Source organism: Pelobates fuscus, chromosome 3 (assembly GCF_036172605.1).
Source record: "Pelobates fuscus isolate aPelFus1 chromosome 3, aPelFus1.pri, whole genome shotgun sequence".
In the NCBI taxonomy this organism is placed as follows: domain Eukaryota; kingdom Metazoa; phylum Chordata; class Amphibia; order Anura; family Pelobatidae; genus Pelobates; species Pelobates fuscus.
In genome coordinates, this window is record NC_086319.1 from 30,355,424 (window position 1) to 30,375,846 (window position 20,423).

Below are 20,423 nucleotides of genomic sequence, written 5' to 3' on the forward strand. Positions count from 1 at the left end.
GGAGCCAACCTCAGCTGCAAGCTGTGAGATTCTGTTTGAAACTGGACCTTCCACAGTATTTGTTTAGTTTTCAGAGTCTGGACTCAATCTACTAAGTTTATTTCCTGCATGTTTTATGTAACCAAGTTTCCAAATATAGACATGTACAAATGTTATGACTTGGTTAATATTTTATAAAGTTTGCATTATGATGTTACAAACTGTACTTTAGATTTAGAAGATAAACATCACGTACTACATATGCTGATCGTATCACCGCAAGCCATCTTCATACCCTGTGTCATGTGGTGAATTAATTTCCATCATAGTTTTAAAAAAATATCTATGCAGAACACGGCATTATAAAGGTTCCATTAAGATCTGGGAGATGGTTCTTCCTTCATATAACATGTTTCATTACATGGAAATACATGATGTGTTTTGGGGAGGCCATCCAATCTAAACATGTCAAATTCTAAATGTAATAAAGACCTTCCCGGATTGGTAATTGAACCAATTGCAGCAAGAAACAATTCCTTATAGTTTCACATTAGCAAAGCAGGCACATTTAAGATAATGTTATTTTGTGTTGAGGTTTAGGATTATAGCAATAACCTGATAAATAGACTTGTGCATAGCCAAAACATCTCTCCCCAAAATAATATATATATATTTTTTGGATGGATGAATTTTGGCCATATGGTAGTTTGGCTCGTCCAATTTACGTTACTAAAAAAGGATTCTGGAAGACAAATCAGGTAAACAAAAAGGGTGTGGAAAGGGGTCAATGAGTGTACTGCAAAATATATACATAATATTACTATTATGTATGTACTTTACAGTACTCTGATTTGCACATGTTTATACCATTTGGTTCAGAGATAAAGCAAGAAAAAGTAACCTTTAGAGGGAAAAAGAGGTTGAGCAGTATACGAGTGTATATTTGTATATTATAGGTATATATGTAAATGAAACATATAGTATATATAAATATATTTTTATGTGCTCCCGCATTGTCCCTTTATTTAGAGCCAGGGGTGGAATTTAGAATCTTGAATAAAAAAAAACTTGGTTGTCTGTTTGGTTTGAATCGTGATTCGGCTACATTTCGGCTCACAGTTTGGGAATTCAAACAATCACTCGATCAGCTGAAATTCCGACGAATTGCAATTCTTCATTAAATTAATATCCAGGTCAAGTAATAAAGCGGGAGGACAGAGATAATTATAATCTTACCTGTGTGACCAGAAAATGTTTACTTAGACATTAAAGGATGGAGTAAGAACTAAAACAGAGTGCACATTTCAATGTGAAATGTCTTACTATGGGCAATAGTCGAATCAGATGCCCCTCGGTGTCTGTGGCACACATACAGGAAAATTATGACCGCTGTGTCATTTATTTACTTCCACCATTTTCCCTGTATTTACCCTTTTGTTTCACTTTATTTAATTGATCATCTGTGTTTGTTCACACAACTGCCCTTGGATGTGCACATTGACTGTAAAACCCGATTATCTGAATTCTTTATGACATATTGTCCATGCAATGTCAGAGTGCTTCATTTTATTTTTGTTTAAGAGATAAATAAAGAGAAAGAACATGGTGAGACATGATACAGTTTGTAATTACTGCTAAATTCACCAAAAACCATGGTTAGTCAGTGAAACAAATATATGTGTTTAAGTCTTTTTACATCTCATATCTGAAAAAAAATTATTTGTTGCCAAAAATAAAACTAAACAGGACTAAAGTATATTCAAAGTATGCTATTAAAATTACAGCTGGCTTCAACATTGCCTTATATGTAGATTTTACAGAGGGCGTTGGCCGTACCCTTCACACTTTGGAAGAATTTGGAAGGTTAGCAATGCTATTAAATCCTATGTTAACATAACTCATGATTTAGTTATAGCCAGCCGTCAAACCTTGTACTTTAAACCATGCATACTCTTGTCTGGGAAGTTTTAAAATTAACACTGAGGAATATCTTTGTATATTCATTGAAGGGTGAAACAAATAACTTTTTCTTAATAATTCACTTCTAACACGTTTAACTTTTTTTGTGCACATCTGTAGCCTGAGCGTTACATGCAAAATGAGTAACAAATATCAGTACTGTATGTGCATACTGCTTGGATCTAGAGTAATTGGGAATTGGATGCTGATCAAGAAATATGTTTTGTAATAGATACAACTGTTACTGGATAAGTAACGTAAAAGCTCCTGTTTAGGGCTGAAAGAAAACTGTGTATTTAGAAAAAGTTACTTTGTAGACATTAAAGGCACACTATAGTCACCAAAACAACTTTAGCTTAATGAAGCAGTTTTGGTGTATAGACAAAGCACTTGCAGTCTTACTGCTCAATTCCCTGCCATTTAGGAGTTAAATCACTTTGTTTATGCAACCCTAGGCACACCTCCCTAAACACTTCCTGTAAGGAGTCATCTAATGTTTACACTTCCTTTATTGCAAATTCGGTTTAATTTAGAATTTCTTATCTTCTGCTTTGATAATAGCTTTCTAGACCCTGCAGGAGCCTTCGGTATGTAATTAAAGCTCAATTTACATAGCTGGAGATAAAAACTGTTAAATTAAGGTGACATCTGATTGAAAATTAAAAAAAAAACATTTTGTTATCATGCAGTCTGTGTCAGTCACATCCAGGGGAGGTGTGGCTAGGGCTACATTAACAGATGCAAAAATGATACATATATATAGACAAAAAAAGGCCTAATTAAGCTAACGTGGTTTTGGGGACTATAATGTCCCTTTTAAGTGAATGTGGGAACTCTAAATTGGTTCTAGTGGTGACTATAATTCATAATAATTTCTCTTACATATATATGTTATATTATACACAGGGCTGTAAAAACCAACCAATGCTCTATAAATCTAAGGCACTAATGGCACAAAGATAATCAAACGCTGGTAAGCTACTTAGAAATAAATGGACTCACCTGTAAAATTGCCTATTCAAAACATTTCTTGCTTTGTCAAATAGTTAATATTCTGTTTTAATGGTACTGTAGCATTCACTAAAAAATGTGCCAGAAAAAAAATCCATGTTGGGCTAGTTGTTTTGTACAATCATAAAGTGTAAATGCTGGGTTTTTACTTTTTGGGACTCACTACCAATAAGTAAATCATTAAAAAAAAAAAACATAACACAAATCATAATTTTTTCAGAAAAATTGTATTTTCTTAACTTTGTAGATTCCTAAAACATTCTTGGATTTTGTTTCTGGAGCTTGCAATACAAACAAATACTCTGTAATTAAGCTGTGCACAAACTCACATTTTATAGGTGAATATATCCCATTGATAGCTAATATTTGTTAGAAACGTCTTACATATGTAACACATCATAAAACCTTAATGCTAAAACATAGCCAGAATTCATGTGAATCTAAAACACGGCTGTGGATTAAATGATGTGTTGGCTCATAGAATATCATTGGGTCCAATCAACTCCAATCACAGAATTGTCTGTATGTATGCAAGTACATAAGGACAGTATATAGCAACACAGCTTTTAGTGCTAGATTTATACAGAAAAAAAAAGACTTCAGAGAAGTGATAACGTATGGTACTATGACTAACATAAGCTTATAGATCAAGCAGTGGTCTGTAAATGTATACAATATATATATATTTTCTAGTGTAACAGAAAAGCACACAAAATGTGAAAACATATAAAAAATAAAATACCAAATATATATTAAACAAGCTGGCTTAGTAACATTATAACAGGCGTTTATTTTTACAATAGCTTTAGAGAATTGATTTTTTGTTTCACTTGAAATGTTTGGTAGGTTTTTGTTAAAGGTTAAAGAATGTCAAGCTAACAATGAAAACTTTATTGTCTCTGCATGTTTAACAGGCTATGTAGAAATGCATGGGTCTAAACAAAGAACTTAGCAGGGAGATGTAAAAATAGAAGCCAACTTCTGCTTTCAGTGTATGTGGATGTTATATGCAAAGAATTATGGGTTTGATTCAGGGGGCTCATTAATATTTCACGCAAGATGCCTTATTTCGCAGAAAATCCCCTGCTGAGTCTCAAATAAAAGCTGATAAAATCGAGTAATATAAAAATTTTATGTATATAAATGTATGTATATATGTCTATATACAGTATATGTATACACACATATATTTCTTAGCGGAAGCTGATACTTTGTAGAAATATATTAAATATACATTAAAAGAAGGTTTAGTTACCCCTTGGATCACTTTTAAGAGTTCTTTGGCTATCGTATGTTTCACAAAAAATTCTACAAGATTTAAAGGTTCTGCATGAAACAATTCCTTTAAAGTTTTAAGGCTGTTTCTTAGTAATATGTGCATATAGAAACACTTTGTATTTTCGAGAAAAATCATGTAAAAAATATATATTATCATTCACTTGGTTTGCTTAATCTTTTTAAGACTAACACTCTTTCACTGATGACAATGTAGGTCAGACAGAATTAAAGAACTTTAAAAAACTGTTTTGTTAAAGGTGCGCTGTTCTATTAACCCTTGGTATGTAACGCAGTTTTTTGCTCTTTGTTGCCCTTTGATTGTTCAATCAGAGCTCTCTATATATGCGTGTGTCTGTGTGAGTTGATAATGCTAAAAGCTATTTACATATTACATAATCCCTGATTTATCCAGGTCTGTGCTTGCAGTCAAAATAAACTACGCCAGTTAGCTGATATTACAATGGGGAGAACATTCGGTTAGAAACTTGCCAAGTTGTATTGTACTCTCCCCTGCAAAAGCTCAATACATTTCAACAAAATAAAACAAGTACACACAGAATTATATTGTAGTTTTTCTCAGTCACTGTGCTGCACCATTGTACAGGTTACATTTTACATGGATGGAACATAAAAAAATACAGTATTTCACACGTGGCGGAGACAAGATCAGGTCTGTTTCACAACATACAGGCCTCTCGATGACAATAACAATTCTGAAAGGATAAATATCTGGATATAAACTAATCTAGTGATTCGTTGATGTTATGCCAGTGCTCAAAAACTGACAAATGGACAATGACACCTTGTTCACCTATGCCCTCTATACTTCTTTGCGAAGGGTTATTCGAACAAAGCTGAAGACCTTTCCAATCGCCTCAAACAGTGGGTCGCAGAAGGTGTGAATGCAGATGGAATAGACTCGGCTGATGCACTGAATCTCGATCAAGTAGCTTCGTATGCATGGCACCACTACCCAGATGTGGAGGAATGATAATATGGCAAAGTAAATGCCCCAGATGAGTGACAGCGGTATGCCAAAGAGTGTCGACAGCAGGCGGTAAAACCAGTACTTTGTCACGGTGAATGTGGTGAAGCTGGCTTTCCAGATGCCATCGAAACTGTGTGTTCCTTCAGGTTCGGCAATCACATCTTCAAAATCAATCTGAAGAAACAGATACACACCATAGTTAGACAATGATTTCATTAAGTTTCTTTTTCGTTACATTTCTCATTTCATAAAAGAAATGTTAACAATGTATGCTTAGTGATTCATCTTTCAACAAATAGCTTTTTTGGGGGGGGAGGGGGGGTTGTTAAAAAACATGGACAAAGGATCCAAAAAGAGAAAAAAACAGTCAATTTATGGAGAAACAATTTATAAAATATAAATGGGTAGTTAAAGTTGAAATTCCTCTTTAAAGTCCACTCACAAGAGTAACACTGTTGTGGGCATTAACAGTAGCTGAGTAGGGGGTAGGGTGATGGGTGCCCCAGTTTTGCTCAAACCACTTGACAACAGTTTGACCAAGAACAGGGGATGGGGCCATTCATTCTAAGGTTATGCAGTGGTTATGGTTATCTAGAATTATACCTTAAAACATAAAGTTTTCAAGAAGGTACACCCACTCAACATCTACACAAGTGACAGGTCTACAATGTCATGTTTTATGCTTAATAGTGCTATAGTACTTGTTTCTATTGGATATGAGAATTTATAGACTCCTAGCATCAGCAAGATATTTATATTTTTCTACATATACATACATGACAAATTCCTTAAGTATGTTATACATTTTTCCTACAACACCTACTCGATAACTGTCAAAAGTATATGTAACTAGTACACTTAGCCTAAACTATTTCTAAGCGCGGTGTTTAAAACACCCACCGAATTTCTCAAATGCAGCAGAACTCTTCTTTCTACTATAAAACATGATGAAAAATTCACAGGCAGACATATTAATCTTAAAGTTTAGTCTTGACTCGGAAGACACCACAGCGCCTTTGTTAAAGAACAATAACATTTTATCTTGATGGATGAGTAAATACGTTTTCCACTGATAATGTTAACACATCCAAACCATTCATCGGACGATCATAACATTTTACATTTTTCGCTCTTGTGATAACTATCTCAAAGGTTACGGAATTGCATAGCAAAATTATACAGCAAGCAATCATTAAAGCCATACTACTATAATAATCTATAAAAGTTAGCCTCATCTGATATTAAATAAGTAAATCTATATTGCGGTTGGAATTGCAAATCAGGTAGTTTTACTCTTGGGAGCTCCTTTCTACCGGAGATTGCTTTTTTCGTCTCTCAATTTTTTAAGCTAGGATAGACTGCTTTAGAATTTACATATATATTTTCCTCCCATCAAATCATTAGTTTGATATAAAAAAAAAAAACTCACAATGAATTTCAGAATTGACTTTCCTCAAGTTGGTTAACGAAGATTGCATGAGGGCATCACCCCAATCAGCAGAGGTAGTAACTCAAATGTAATCACAATAAAAACTCACATTTTGCCCATAAGCTATGGAAATGATCTTAGTGAAATTATTTAAGTTTGATATAAAAAGTGAGCCGCATAAAACAAGCTATATTGGGCGAGGTAACTGTCATTTCTTGGGAATAACATCAAAGGGATTCTTAAATGAATTATTTCTTGCAGATGTTAGTGATGTTTTAATAGTACGAACGTTTTACATATTCCAATGCATTAAAAAAATCTTAATGCCGAGATGCACAGAGCCCCTTTAAAACCTCACCTGCATTTTAATGTAAAGCAGCAGAAATATTTGAATAGACTTTTAACTAAATAAGATTTATTTACTGGGATTATTAAATCCATAATATTTACCCACAGGAAGATAAACATCAGGTCTCTATTATATACATTATGTATTTCGGGATTTGTGATGCAATGAGGTTACGTGTGGAGCAATATTATATATATACATATACATGAGGCAGCAAATCAAAAGAAAAGGTGATTTCAAAAGACTACTTTACATATCAGATATAGAAGAAGAAACGCTAATAAAAATTGAGAGAAAAGCATTTTTAATTGGTTGAGGCACATAAAAATAACCTAGCAATAAAAATATATATATCTGCTCATCAAACAATTGGAAATCTGGTTAAAAACAATGAAAAATGATAATGAAAAAAAAAACCATAAAAGTTATTAGAAGGGGACAACACAGACCTACAAAATAGGGTGCAGAGCCAGATTTTCTTTTTATTGAAAATAAATAAAGTTGGAATAATCATAATTAAAACAGCAGGTAGTGGGATATAATTAATTAAACCTAAATATTATTATTATAAAAAATATTGAATACCATTTTATACAAAAATATATGGTATGCTACCAGTAATAACAAAACAGTCTACGGGTCACATGGAAAGATGAATAAACTGATCATACCGAAAAAGGTGCAATATTTATCACATACAATGAAGGATTATAGGGCTATCCACGTAGAAAGTGGTGTTGTAACACTACTCATAAAGAAAGAGGGTTTAAAAAACATAGATACATGCATTTGACTGTTTTTCACCAAGAAATGGGAGTTATAGCATTATTTATGTAGAAATAACTGTAATTGACTTTGTCATATAGATTGGGTTGATGTGATGTGCTCCTATATACTCATATATAGAGAGCTGTGATAACGCTAGCCATGTAGAAGAATATATTGTACTATAGGTCATATAGAAAGAGTTGTCATAATATTAGTCATTTATGAAGAGGTGGCATTTCACTAGTTCTAAAGAAACAGGTGGCCAACCAATAATCCCACATAGAGGTGGCCTACAAATGGTCCATAGAGAGAGGTGGCCTCCCAATGACCCATAAAAAGAGGTGGCTAACAAATAGTTGTACCGAACGAGGTGGCCAACCAATAGTTACATAGAGAAAGATGTCCCAGAGAGAGAGGTAGCCAACTAATAGTCCCACAGAAAGAGGTGGCCAACCAATACTCTCACAGAAAGAGGTGGCCTACTAACAGTCCCATTGTAAGAGGTGGTCAACCAATAGTTTCATAGAACGAGATGGCCAACCAATAATTCTGTAGAAAGATGAGACATTTCGATAATAACAATGGAAAGAGGGTTGGCAGCATACCATGTGCCATAAAATAAGAGGTATATCACACTAATTAAATAGAAGAGACAATAAGATTGCACAGGTAACATAAAAATAAAGTCACATAGCCAAATTGAGACAGGTAAAATATTGGATTAAAACTGAAATAAAACTGAAATAAGTACTTATAAATATATACAGTGGTTTATGATGCATTCAAGTGTTTAGGGATTGAAGATCTAGTGAGTTGTAGGAGAGGTTCACCAGGCATCCTTAGTTCCAGTTTAGAAACTGATTGATGAGACTGTATCACTATTATAAGACGGAGATTATAACAGGCAGGCTGCACAAAACATTGCTTTCAGATTCCACATGTTTGAGCTTATTCTTATAGGTTTGATTTGAGTCAGTAGCAATGGAAGGATCAGGGACCGGAGCTAAATTTCACGGAACCTTATAATTTATAAATAGATGCTTAAGGGAGAAAGGAAAATCTAGGCCTAAAACAGTGGTACTTCCTTGCTCAAAACTGGGTCAAAGCAGCACCCATGCTATGTTTCAGTGCTAACGTGCTTGGCATCAGCTCTATGACTTTAGCACTAATATTTTATCATTAGCATAAGAGTACCTTTTAGAAGTAGTGCTCTTTTGAGCGACCACTTTTGTTATGGCTAATAAACACTGGTTTGAGTACAGAAAAGCTTCAGCCCCTGTTGCAACTTGTTTGACATTCTTCTCATCATTTAGCTCCTGATCTAAATCATTGTATACATCAATATTATTGTAAGGTTTTTTTTTTTTTTTAGAAATTATTTGTTATGTTAGACATCTGCTGGGGCTCAAGCATTGCTATTTTTCATGAGTTGATGTCATCTGCATTGCATTCTACATTCTAAGAGATACAAGCAAATTCTTGTACCGATAAGGTGAACTGGTTGATATTTATATGCAGTGGGCAAGTCCACTGAAACAAAGCAAGATATACCTATACCTAAAAAATACAAAAGAAAATACGCTCATAGGGGATTAACGTTGATATAATAAAATGCCCCTTATTTATATATCACACTCACAAGATTGAGGTTGTTTTCAAGCCCATCAAAATTATGTAGATTCTCTTGGATCCCTCGTTGTTAAAGGAATGGATATTACATGCAAGAGATGAAAGATGACATAGTGTAACACTGTTTTGAAAAAGTATAAATTGGCTTTAATGGTTGCACTTACAGCATAAAAGGTGTAAAAAGGCCCATCAATACAAATCTGTCGTCCAGACAATGCAGGGAACGAAATCCTTGTAGAGATCTCAGCCAGATAGACAAATATAAAATCAAATAAAATTAAATAAAAGTTCAAATAACTCTACGCGTTTCGTCTGTCTTAGCAGACTTCCTCAGGAGTGATGAAGTGCTTCAAATCTTCTGGGTACTTTGTCCTCCATTTATAGGTCCTCCCGCCGTTTTTTCGGATCAGAATCAGCTGTAACTCATCTGTTATATTTCGGTCCGTAATGATTTCCCATATATGGAGTTCCGGAGCGTCTCTGTGGAACGCACGTGCGTTCCACCAACCCGGAAACGTCCACCTTCATATCGGCTGGGCGGAAGTCATCGGCTATAGGACGCGATGCGTCTCACTGGAACGCACGTGCGTTCCATCTCACCCCCACGAAGCAGTCATCATGAAATAGTCCACTAACAGATTTGAAATTTTTCACCAGAGATGATCTGACAGTACTGACTCCTCAAGAATTTTAAATGAGGTTCTTAAAAATCCAGTGACTAATTGTAAGCAGGCCCTCTACTACCATTAAAACACAAGATTAAATTAGACACGTTGGTTCATACCCATCGAGAACTTCTGGCATTCATTTAAAAAATATTGACTCAAAACATTGGTTACCATGGAAACCATTTAAGAATATCTTGTGTTACAAATGGAAACTATGTGTGCATAAATTCGAAGACACATAACATCTGTAGTCACATATGCTGCGCAGTTGTCAAAAGTACAGGATCACTAAAATCAACTTCCAGAAAAATGTAACTTTCCATTCATACTACGATCCGAGGATTTTTTAGAATGTAAAGAATATTGGACCACATTAAATTAGGTTGAATTAAACAAATATTAAACAATATTTGTAAACACGATCGCGTTAGTCTTTTGATCTGTGTCAACCTGAAATTAACCAAACCAAAAGATGTTACTGTAATCTACAAAAATAATCTAGTTTTGCATCCATCAGCTTTGCGTGATCATCTGTGATAGATTCAGAGATTCATTTCAGGACAAAGTGAAATTCGCCTGAATTTGAGCCGATTGAGTGATTGGTCAAATTCCCGAACTCCTAGCCGTATTCAACTCAACCTAAACGAGTCGTGCAACAGCCGACCATCTACGTTTTAACTCGTAATTCTGAATCTGACCATTACACCAAACAAAGAGATGATTGATAAGGGACAATCACTAAATGTTGATTTTATTCACACATCAAATGAGAAGTAAACCAAAGGGATTCAAAGAAGGAGCAGTAAAAAAACTATATTAATATATTATATATTTATAATATTTATATGTATTTAATTTAAATATGTAAGAATAGATTTTCTTACTGCACCTCATGATTTCCCTCCTGTTGGTTACTTTTTCTCACTTGATCTGTGAACTAAATGTTGGGAAAATGCTCATTTCAGTATACTGCAAAATTTATACAGAATATTAAGTTATGTATATATTTTGTAGTATGGTGATTGACCCATTTTTGCACCCTATTGGTTCATCTGATTCATTTCTGATTCAGATTTTTGTTACCGAAATTCTGCAAAACCAAACCGACATAAATGTTAGGTGTGCCGAAAAATGTTCTATTTTCAGAATATTTTTTTTTATTTTCCCATGCACAATACTACTTGTCAGCACTACTAACCATGTGAGATTTCCAAAAGTGGTCATTTATTTAATTTGTAGTTCATTTCATCTGCCATCCTCTATGTTTTAGAAATACATTACACCAATGAACTATGAATGAATTTCGACTAGTTTTCCTTTATTCTTTCTTTGCTTTATGGTATTTTTAAAAAAAAAACCTTTGTTGTTTTTGTGTATTCCCCTTTTTCAGACATCCAGACATCTTAGCATGACAAATGTCTATGAAATTGGCATGACCAAGAAGATACATGGATTCACAGCTAAAACCAGCCGTCTATGTGCCCCCAAAAAATTTCTACTTACTGGGTCCCTTTGATCAACAGAGTTCATTCATAAAACCTGCTGCACAAGAGATGAGCATTGAAGCAGCATTTCTATAAAAAACACCTTCTAGGTAGGACATAAGTATGAGAAATGAAACAATAAATAAATGGTTTGCTATACTGATACATATTAAAGACAAGCTAAATGCTCTTATATTTATAGTTATGATTTAATATTTTTGAATAAACGTTGAAAATATTTTTTTCAAAAAATTAAAATATAAAAAAAACATGTCTTCTATGAAATCAATTGTCAACATAGCAAAAATATACATTTAAGTATTTAAATATTTTTCAAGCTATTAAATCATTTAAAAAGTTTATCCAAACATATTAAACCATTTGAACAGCTTAAACCGAGACCTTAATTTGCTTTGATAGAAATAAATATAGAAGTGTGGATTTGTATATAAAACTTTCTTTTTACGACCTCAAAAAAATATAAAATTATACTCTATAAAAATATAGAGGATAATTAAATACAATATTAAAAAAAAAACAGGAAAACAGTTAAATTACAGTGTCCCTTTAAGATCCAGTACTATAATAGAATGTAAGCAAGATGTCCTGTATGCTAGTTATAACATTTTTGGCTTTTATCACTAGAGCTTGCACCTTTTGTTCCTACTTTAGATTATTGTTTATTTTTATAAAGCGTGAAAGAACATTTTAGTTTTCAACTGGATTTGAAGCACGACGGTAATTTAAGTGACCTTAATATTCAACTGTTTTTGTATTCAACACAATAACTGGCTTTTGATCAAACAAATCTGACCAAGTCAATGAATTCTGAAATAAGTAATTTCAAACCTATTTGATTTATTTATATGCAAGTGGATACTTTGTAGTTCCATGACAATGAGTTCAAAATTATGCCTGGGCCTCCAAATTCCCCAGATCTCAATCTAACTGAGCATCTATAGGATGTGCTTGGACAACAAATCTGATACATGGAGGCTCCAACTCACAACTTGCTGCTGTCTAGGTGCCAAATACCACAGTACATCTTCAGAGGTCTTATGAAGTTCATGCCTCAAAACATCAAAACATCAGAACTCTTATGACAGCACAAAGGGGATCTATATGATATTAGGCAGGTGGTTTCAATGTTGTGACTGATCAATATATATATATATATATATATATATGTGTGTGTGTGTGTGTGTGTAAGTGCTTGTCTATGTATGTTTAAAAAGACATATGAAGATCAGAGGCTTAACTAGAAACCACGGGGCCCCGGTGCAAAAATTGCCCTGGCCCCCCCCCCCGTACATCCACCCCCAACATTCCCCAATACATCTATCCTCCCACTTCCATACATTTCCCCCCCGCCATCCCACCATACATCTATACACCTCCCATACATCCCCCCCACGTATGCAGTCAAACAAATACACATGCAGACACACACATAGACACATACACAGTGGCACACACACAGGCACACATACATACAGACACATACAAACACAGAGACACACATATACAGACACATAGACATACACACACACATACATACATACATACACACACACACATACATACAGACGCTTAGACATACATACACACACATACATACACACACACACATACAGAGAAACATTAATACAGATACATATACACACAGACACCAACACACACACACACATGCACACACACATACATGCAAAAAAACACATATACAAAATGTTTAGTCACCCGCCTTTTCCTACCTTTTAGATGCAGGAGGGTGACCTCCCTCGGGTCCAGTGGTGGCTCAGCCTGATGGGAGACAGAGTTCCCACTCTGACTCCTTGCTCTCCTTCCTCCCGTGTTGCTCCCGGTGTAAGCTGGGAGGAGTGACCGGGGCTATTACTTCCTCCCAGCTGTGATGTCATGAAAGGGGGCCCGGTTGCGCTGTTAAAGCACCGCAGCACTGACTGGGCCACCTGGCAATTCATTGCCATCCATTGGCCCTAATAGCATGGGTCACCCGATGGGCCCATTCAATGTGGCCCTGGCAGTTATACCATGCATTACATAGCATTACATAGCCGGCAGGCACCGTGGTCGCAGGGGTCTGCAGGGCGGCCAGGCCCCCTAGAGTTACGGGTCTGGTCGCAGCTGCAGTGCCTGCAGTAGTTCCACCACTGATATATCTGTATGCATGTACACAGAAAGGAACACAAGGTTCAGGAGACCCTATCAGGTTAGATGAAGTTTTCCTGCTACATTTGCCTTTCTACAGGGGAATGAATATTGAACTCAAGAGCGTTCAACTGTACGTGATCCGCTGTATTTAATTAATTGATTAATCTCCCATGCTACATTTGCCAGCATTATGGCTCTTAAAGCATTATTGGAGATGTAGCCACAACATCTGGACTGCAAAAGGCTGCCTACCCCAGTTCTAGATAGTACTTAAACATATTGTACAGTAATCCAGAAAACATGACTATTCACATACAGTGCCTCACTGCCCACATACTTCATGGTGATGGCATGACCAAAATCAGGGCATGATGGGGTTGCAGTAGATGATTGTTATCAGTTTTTTTAGAATTTTGAATAAACATAGTCACACGGCACTTGCTTGATTGTTTATTGAAACATTTTAATACAAGCTACCATAAATACGAAAATAGTAGCTCTCTACCCACTCATATACAGGGCAAGGATCAAGGTTAAAATATTGGGGCCTGGGAACATGTCACAGATTTTTATTTTAGTTAGATAAATTCTGCTTGTGTGGCAAAATATGTAATTGAAATCACATGTTTCTACTTTTAACAGCAATAAAGAATAAAATAGATGATTAGAGAACTGTCTTGGGAACAATGAAGGAAGATGTCTGATGATAACATTAGTCTGTCAAGTACCAGAGGAAAAAAAAAACAAAAAAAACAAGCAGATATAGCTCAGTAAAGTCCAATATACAGAATAGACAGAGGAAGGAAATATTTTCAGGAACACAGGAAAATTGCCCTAAGTCCCCCCCCCATATGTCTACCCCAAACATCCCCCCATACATCTATCCTCCCACTTCCATACATCCCCCCGCCATCTCCCCATACCTTTATCCTCCCCCTCCCATACATTACCCTCTCCACACATGCAGACAAACAGTTACACACCCACATAGACACATACACAGTGACACACACACAGTGACACACACACACACACACACACACACACAGACACATGAATTAACAATTACTGATGGATATCATTATTGTGTAATGCACCAAGAGTTATTTACTAAAATCACTTGAGTGTGTTGCTCATTCATAGCTCATTAAATATACTCTCTATATTCTTTTTTTTTATTTATAAATTTCAAATATAAGATTTCATCATGAAACAGTGAGTTGGTAATTCAGAATTAAAAATTATCTTCATGTAATCTGTTAACTCCAATAGGTGAAGATGAAGGGAATAAAATAAGTCAATCCTAGAACTGAAACACACATGTATGATGTACGCAAGCTATTCAGACGGCAATGGGCATAAGCAAGAAGGGTTTGTGTGATGGTATGGCATTAGATTCAGGCATGTACTACATTGACCTGCTAAGTCAACAGGCCAGAGTTTCCTTGGTGGGATGATTACTGCTAATAACTTCAATCCAAAAATGGATATCATTTGCATACTATTCACTAGCACACATTCTTAATGTTGAGTTACACCCATTTTTGCCAAGAGAACTGCCTACTACCCAACTTAGTTGGGCATTGACTCTATAAGGTATTAACAGCATTCCACATGGATGTATTCTGTTGAAATGCTTTACAGGAAATCAATTCAAATACCTTTCTCCTTCGCTTCCTTAGGATGTTCAATGTACTACTGGATGACCATACCAGCTAGGGAACAACAAATGATTCTGTTCTAAATAATCTGAAACTCAGCATCAGGGATTATAATCCACATAAGAGGCCTGAGGATGACTGTAAATGTCATGTTACCCAAACATTCATACAAGAACAGGATAAAATGCATCCAAATTTGGATGCAGTCTATGCCAGCCATCCAGATCGCTGTCAGTTCATGTACGCAAATCAAAGCTGTAGCTCTTAACAACCAAATATGAGTATACAGTTAGTTAAAGGGATAGCATGGCTGTAGTATAATTTTATAATGACACATGATATATTTTGATATGATCTGAGTTAAAAATCTAGAAATCAGAGTAAACCTTCTTCCTTCTGTGTTAAAAGGAAAAAACATCTGAAGGTGACCTGTAACTTTTAATTCTACCTTATTTCTGCCACACAAAAGGGTCTCAATAACACTCACGACCAGCTACACAGAAGGAGATTTATCAAAGCACAACAGGAGCTATCCTTGGTGCTAAACATTGAGCTACATTCAATTGGTTTCCATGGTGAATGGTTATTATTTAGCACTTTTATCCACAATAGCTCCCACAGTTTCCCTCAAAGTTTATAAAATTATTGAAGCAAACATGCAGTGATTCTTATCTCCGGAGGTTGTGGGTTAACCAGCTTTTCTAGACTGACAATTCTGCACTTAGAGTGTTAATTAGCAATTGAGAATGCAGTGGCGAAGAAGTGCTCCTGCAAGGAATCATGGGAAATAGGGGAAAACACAAAAGATCTGAGTTATCTGAAATGGTTATTAGCTGGCATCACACTATAGAAAAGGGCCCGACCCACATGTGACATTTCCTTTCCAAAATATTTATGTACCTAAAGTACGTGACATGTTCATACATTTAATAACTTCCCTTTAAAAGATAAAGTCGTTGTATACTATATGGGATCGTATTTCTTTTACTGGAAACCAAAGAATGTAATGACGATATCATCTTGTTTTCCTTCCATGAGAAAATTACTGACGTTCAAAATACTTCTAGATTTGAATCAGTTCGATATCTAGAAAATGAAAAACACCACCGTAAAATATTTCCCTGGGTCACCTATTCATTCATGTAAGTGGTAGACATAACATCATTTACTTGTCATGTGAATCAAAGGGGGCTTTCCATGCAAGTTTATCCTGTATGCGTGTGAGGGGGACCAATTATGCATGGACTTTGAAGGTATGAGTGCTGCCGAACTTTGGCCTGAGGGGTGGGAATTATCATATGTACATGGCACACCTAGGTGGAAAGGTGTCAATTATTTTATTTACATTTCTTTACATTACACCAGTGTAGATCATATATTATCATTATTACAAAGAGATTAGTGTGAATTACATTCCTGCGAGGTATATATACGGAGCTTACATTTTTTCAAGTCTTGGGCTACTAGCCATACCATGAAACTTACTAACCACAACAAGCCTGGTAGGTCATAGGCACTCACTAGTATTACATTTCTACTCAATATCTGTTTCCCAGGTAAACGATGCACATGCACCCAGCCATCCCCCTGATCTAAAAGTAAACATGATTAATCAGATGTTCCACTGCTCCATGGTCCATTTCTGACACTCACATCCCCATTGAAAGTATTTTTTGGTGGTGGGCAGAGGTCATCATGGGCACTCTGACCGGTCTTCAACTACGCAGCCCCATAAGCAGCTAACTGCAGTGCACTGTGTTCTGACACCTTTCTACCCTGGCCAGCATTAAGTTTTTCAGCAATTTGAGCTACAGTAGCATTTCTGTGTGATCAGACCAGAAGATATAGCCTTCACTCCCCATGTGTATCAATGAGCCTTAGGTGCCCCTGAATCCGGTTCACCGGTTGTCCTCCTTGCACCACTTTTAGTAGTTACTAACCACTACATACCGGGAACATCCCACAAAGCTTGTCATTTTGGAGATATCCTGACCCAGTTGTCTAGCCATCACTATTTGGCACTTGTCAAAGGCACTCAAATGTTTTTGTTTGCCAATTTCTCCTGCTTCCAACACAATAAATTCAAGAACTTATAGCTCACTTGCTTCCCAACATACCCCACCACTTGAGAAGTGCCATTGTAACGATATAATCAATGTTGTTCACTTCACCTGTCAGTGGCTTTAATGTTGTTGCTGATCAGTGTATATATATATATATATATATTTCTAAGAGGTTGATAAAAGTTTGCTACCTTTAGAATGAGATATGGTGGGCAGACGTAGCCTGTTTTAAAGTTTACTTAAACAAGTAATTTTAAGCCACTTCCTATATGAAAAGTAAGACATAAAATGAGTTAAATCCCATTTTGTTATCACATATTTTTAAGCATGGATACTGCTTAGATAATATTCATAGCAAATAATATTTCTTCTTAATATGCAACATTGCATACCAATGGCACAATACGCAAGGGGGTAAACTGTTTTCAAGCAGAGTTCATAATATTCCAATGACACATGAGGTTATTTATTGCCCTTTTAGATTAAACAGCCCATTGAAGTCATTCCCTTGCTATTCAAACAATTGTCTGTGATCTCCAAGAGCAAAATTCATTCCTTATCGTCTTCTATGAAGAATGCAAAACTTTCACCTTAAGCTGTTATGCCACGTTCATCCTTTCCATTTAAGATTAGTTTATCAGTTGACAAATGCAGGATACAAAATGTGTTCAGGTCCAAAAAAGAGATGATATCCTATCTATTGCCTTATTAAGACAGTTATATTTATATACAAGTTAATATTTATATATAGGTCAGCATGTTTGGGGAAAAAAAAATCCAACAGCAAATTAAAGGGGATTAGTTCCTTCTCGTTATTTTGAATATAATGTTTACTTTCCCCTTACAATATATATTTAATAAATAAGTGCTTGTAAGTTCTGAATAATAAAATGAAATTCAGAAATCTACACCATTGTAATTAGTTTCTTTCTGGAACTGAGTGCCTCCACATTGGCTCCCTTTCAATCATTGTTAGCTCAGACATATGCACCTGTCACTCAACATAGAGCATAGAGACAGGAAGAGGGGCAGAAACATGCTTAAATGTGATGGTTCCTGTTTTCTGAACTTTTGATTTTTAATGTATTTATGGAATATATATATATATATATATATATATATATATATATATATATATATATATATATATATAAACCTATTTAACCTTGAACTGCAGAGAGCCCAAGATGGAATGATACTCAAGTAAGTTAATCTCTTAAGAGAAAAGAGAAGGCATTAGGTTGCTAGGAGAGGACCTGCCATTGGTGTTGTGGCAGGCCTATGCAATGTATGATCATATTCTGTAACTAAAACCACACTATTTTGCCTTAGTCTGTTTTTTGTTGGACTTTTTTTTTGTTAATCACAGCTTTTTTAAAAAGTAAAAAAAAAAAGTAACCATATTCAAAACATGATTTTTATTTCTATGATTCAAAAGCATCAATGAGAAGAAACCAGCCACGGACTGCAGTTCCAACCCATAGTAGGATTTTGTTTCCCTTTATTATATACAATTGCTTCTTCACATTTCCCAATTCTCCATATTTTGGATCCTATCCCTCTACACCTCTTTTCTATTATAATGTCCCTCTTTTCTAGGAACCCATTATTGTTGGTGTACCTCAGTGTATCGCACTAACACTCACAGTAAGGTGTCTTTAAACTACAATAAATGTGTTTAGAAATCAGTCTGTGTAAATAAGATTTAAAAAAAAAAGTTTCAAGAGAGTACTGAGAATCGACAACAGCTCAATTAGCCTGCCCTTTGTGGGTCAAAGCTCAGATCTCAAGCTAGTTTTAGCTCATCTTGTGCTTCCGTAGCACTGACCAAGTAAGACTTCAATGCTTTCCAATGAAAAAGTTAGAATGAGCATGCAGTCCTTGCCATGCATGCACCTTAGGTCAACAATGGTCTTCTGTGCACCATCGAAGGAGCCTCAATGTTGGGAGGCATGCTTTTTCAAGCATATTTCACACATGCTTACATTATCTGTCTTACAGAATATGGGTGGAATTTATCAAAGTGTCTCCAACATTCTATGTATAGTTTTTAGCACAATTTATTAACTCTGTTGGATTTTTTTATTTGTTGCTTCTCTTTAGATTAAATTCATTTGGTCAGGGCCTTCTTCACCTACTGTTTCCGTATCTCATACATATTTTATGAGAATTAAATGTTTATCTTGCTTACCTATTGTATAGACGTGCAGAATATGTTGGCACTATATAAATAATTGTAATTGCAATATTGCACGCCAAACATCGTTTACTATATATGCCATTTTTGCAATGAAATTAGCAATCTTTCTGACACTTTTTCCAACATAAAATTATTCTATTTCTCTTTTCTAAATTCCACTACTCGGAATTTGTAAGCTTTCTGAAATTTCTAAAAACTGTCAGATTTTACTCTGAAGAAAACCATTAATTTTTTAGATGATTTTAGAATTCTAATAATGACGGAAATCAACCACAACTTTTCAGAACACTTTGAAAAGTCTCTCCCAGTGTATCGCAATGGTGATCTAAAAAAAATGCAATAAAACACATTTTATTAATTTGCCACATTCTATACAAAAAGTGTGCCAGGTTTCCTGGACTGGAGACCATGTGTGGTTTTTGTTTTGTTTTCAATTTTCATCTTAATGAGCTTTGATCTAGTAAATTAAATATTGCATCCTAAATTATCAGTGGGCAGCTAAATAAATTGGAAAAGCATTAAGATAGTACACCTGTGTCTCAGATTCCAAAATCACTGGGACAATAAATTGCTCGTGGTTTGCAATGGGTTAAGACAGAGATGTAAAAGTTTACATTTGCAAATGTTGTGCCTCTAAAGCCTTTGTAACCCACAACAAGGCTTCTTGCCTTGTTTCCCTCAATTTTATTTTATTTTCTCACTACATACAGAGCAATTGCAGTTTCCATATAAATATAAAACTGGTCTTTACTGGTAAAACTGTTTTTCATTACAATTTTCCACAAACA

At 35.3% G+C, this 20,423-nt stretch overlaps 1 protein-coding gene across 1 annotated transcript in view; it reads right to left on the reverse strand.

Annotated features, from left to right (window-relative positions):
- Positions 1 to 3,157: 3,157 nt before the first annotated feature.
- The window catches only part of CAV1 (caveolin 1), a 40,681-nt gene continuing 23,415 nt past the window's right edge, over positions 3,158 to 20,423 (reverse strand). Inside the window, exon 3 of the mRNA XM_063446853.1 lies at positions 3,158 to 5,389. Within this exon, the coding sequence (XP_063302923.1) occupies positions 5,048 to 5,389 (342 nt within the window). The 3' untranslated portion in view covers positions 3,158 to 5,047. The remainder of the gene's footprint in view (positions 5,390 to 20,423) is intronic.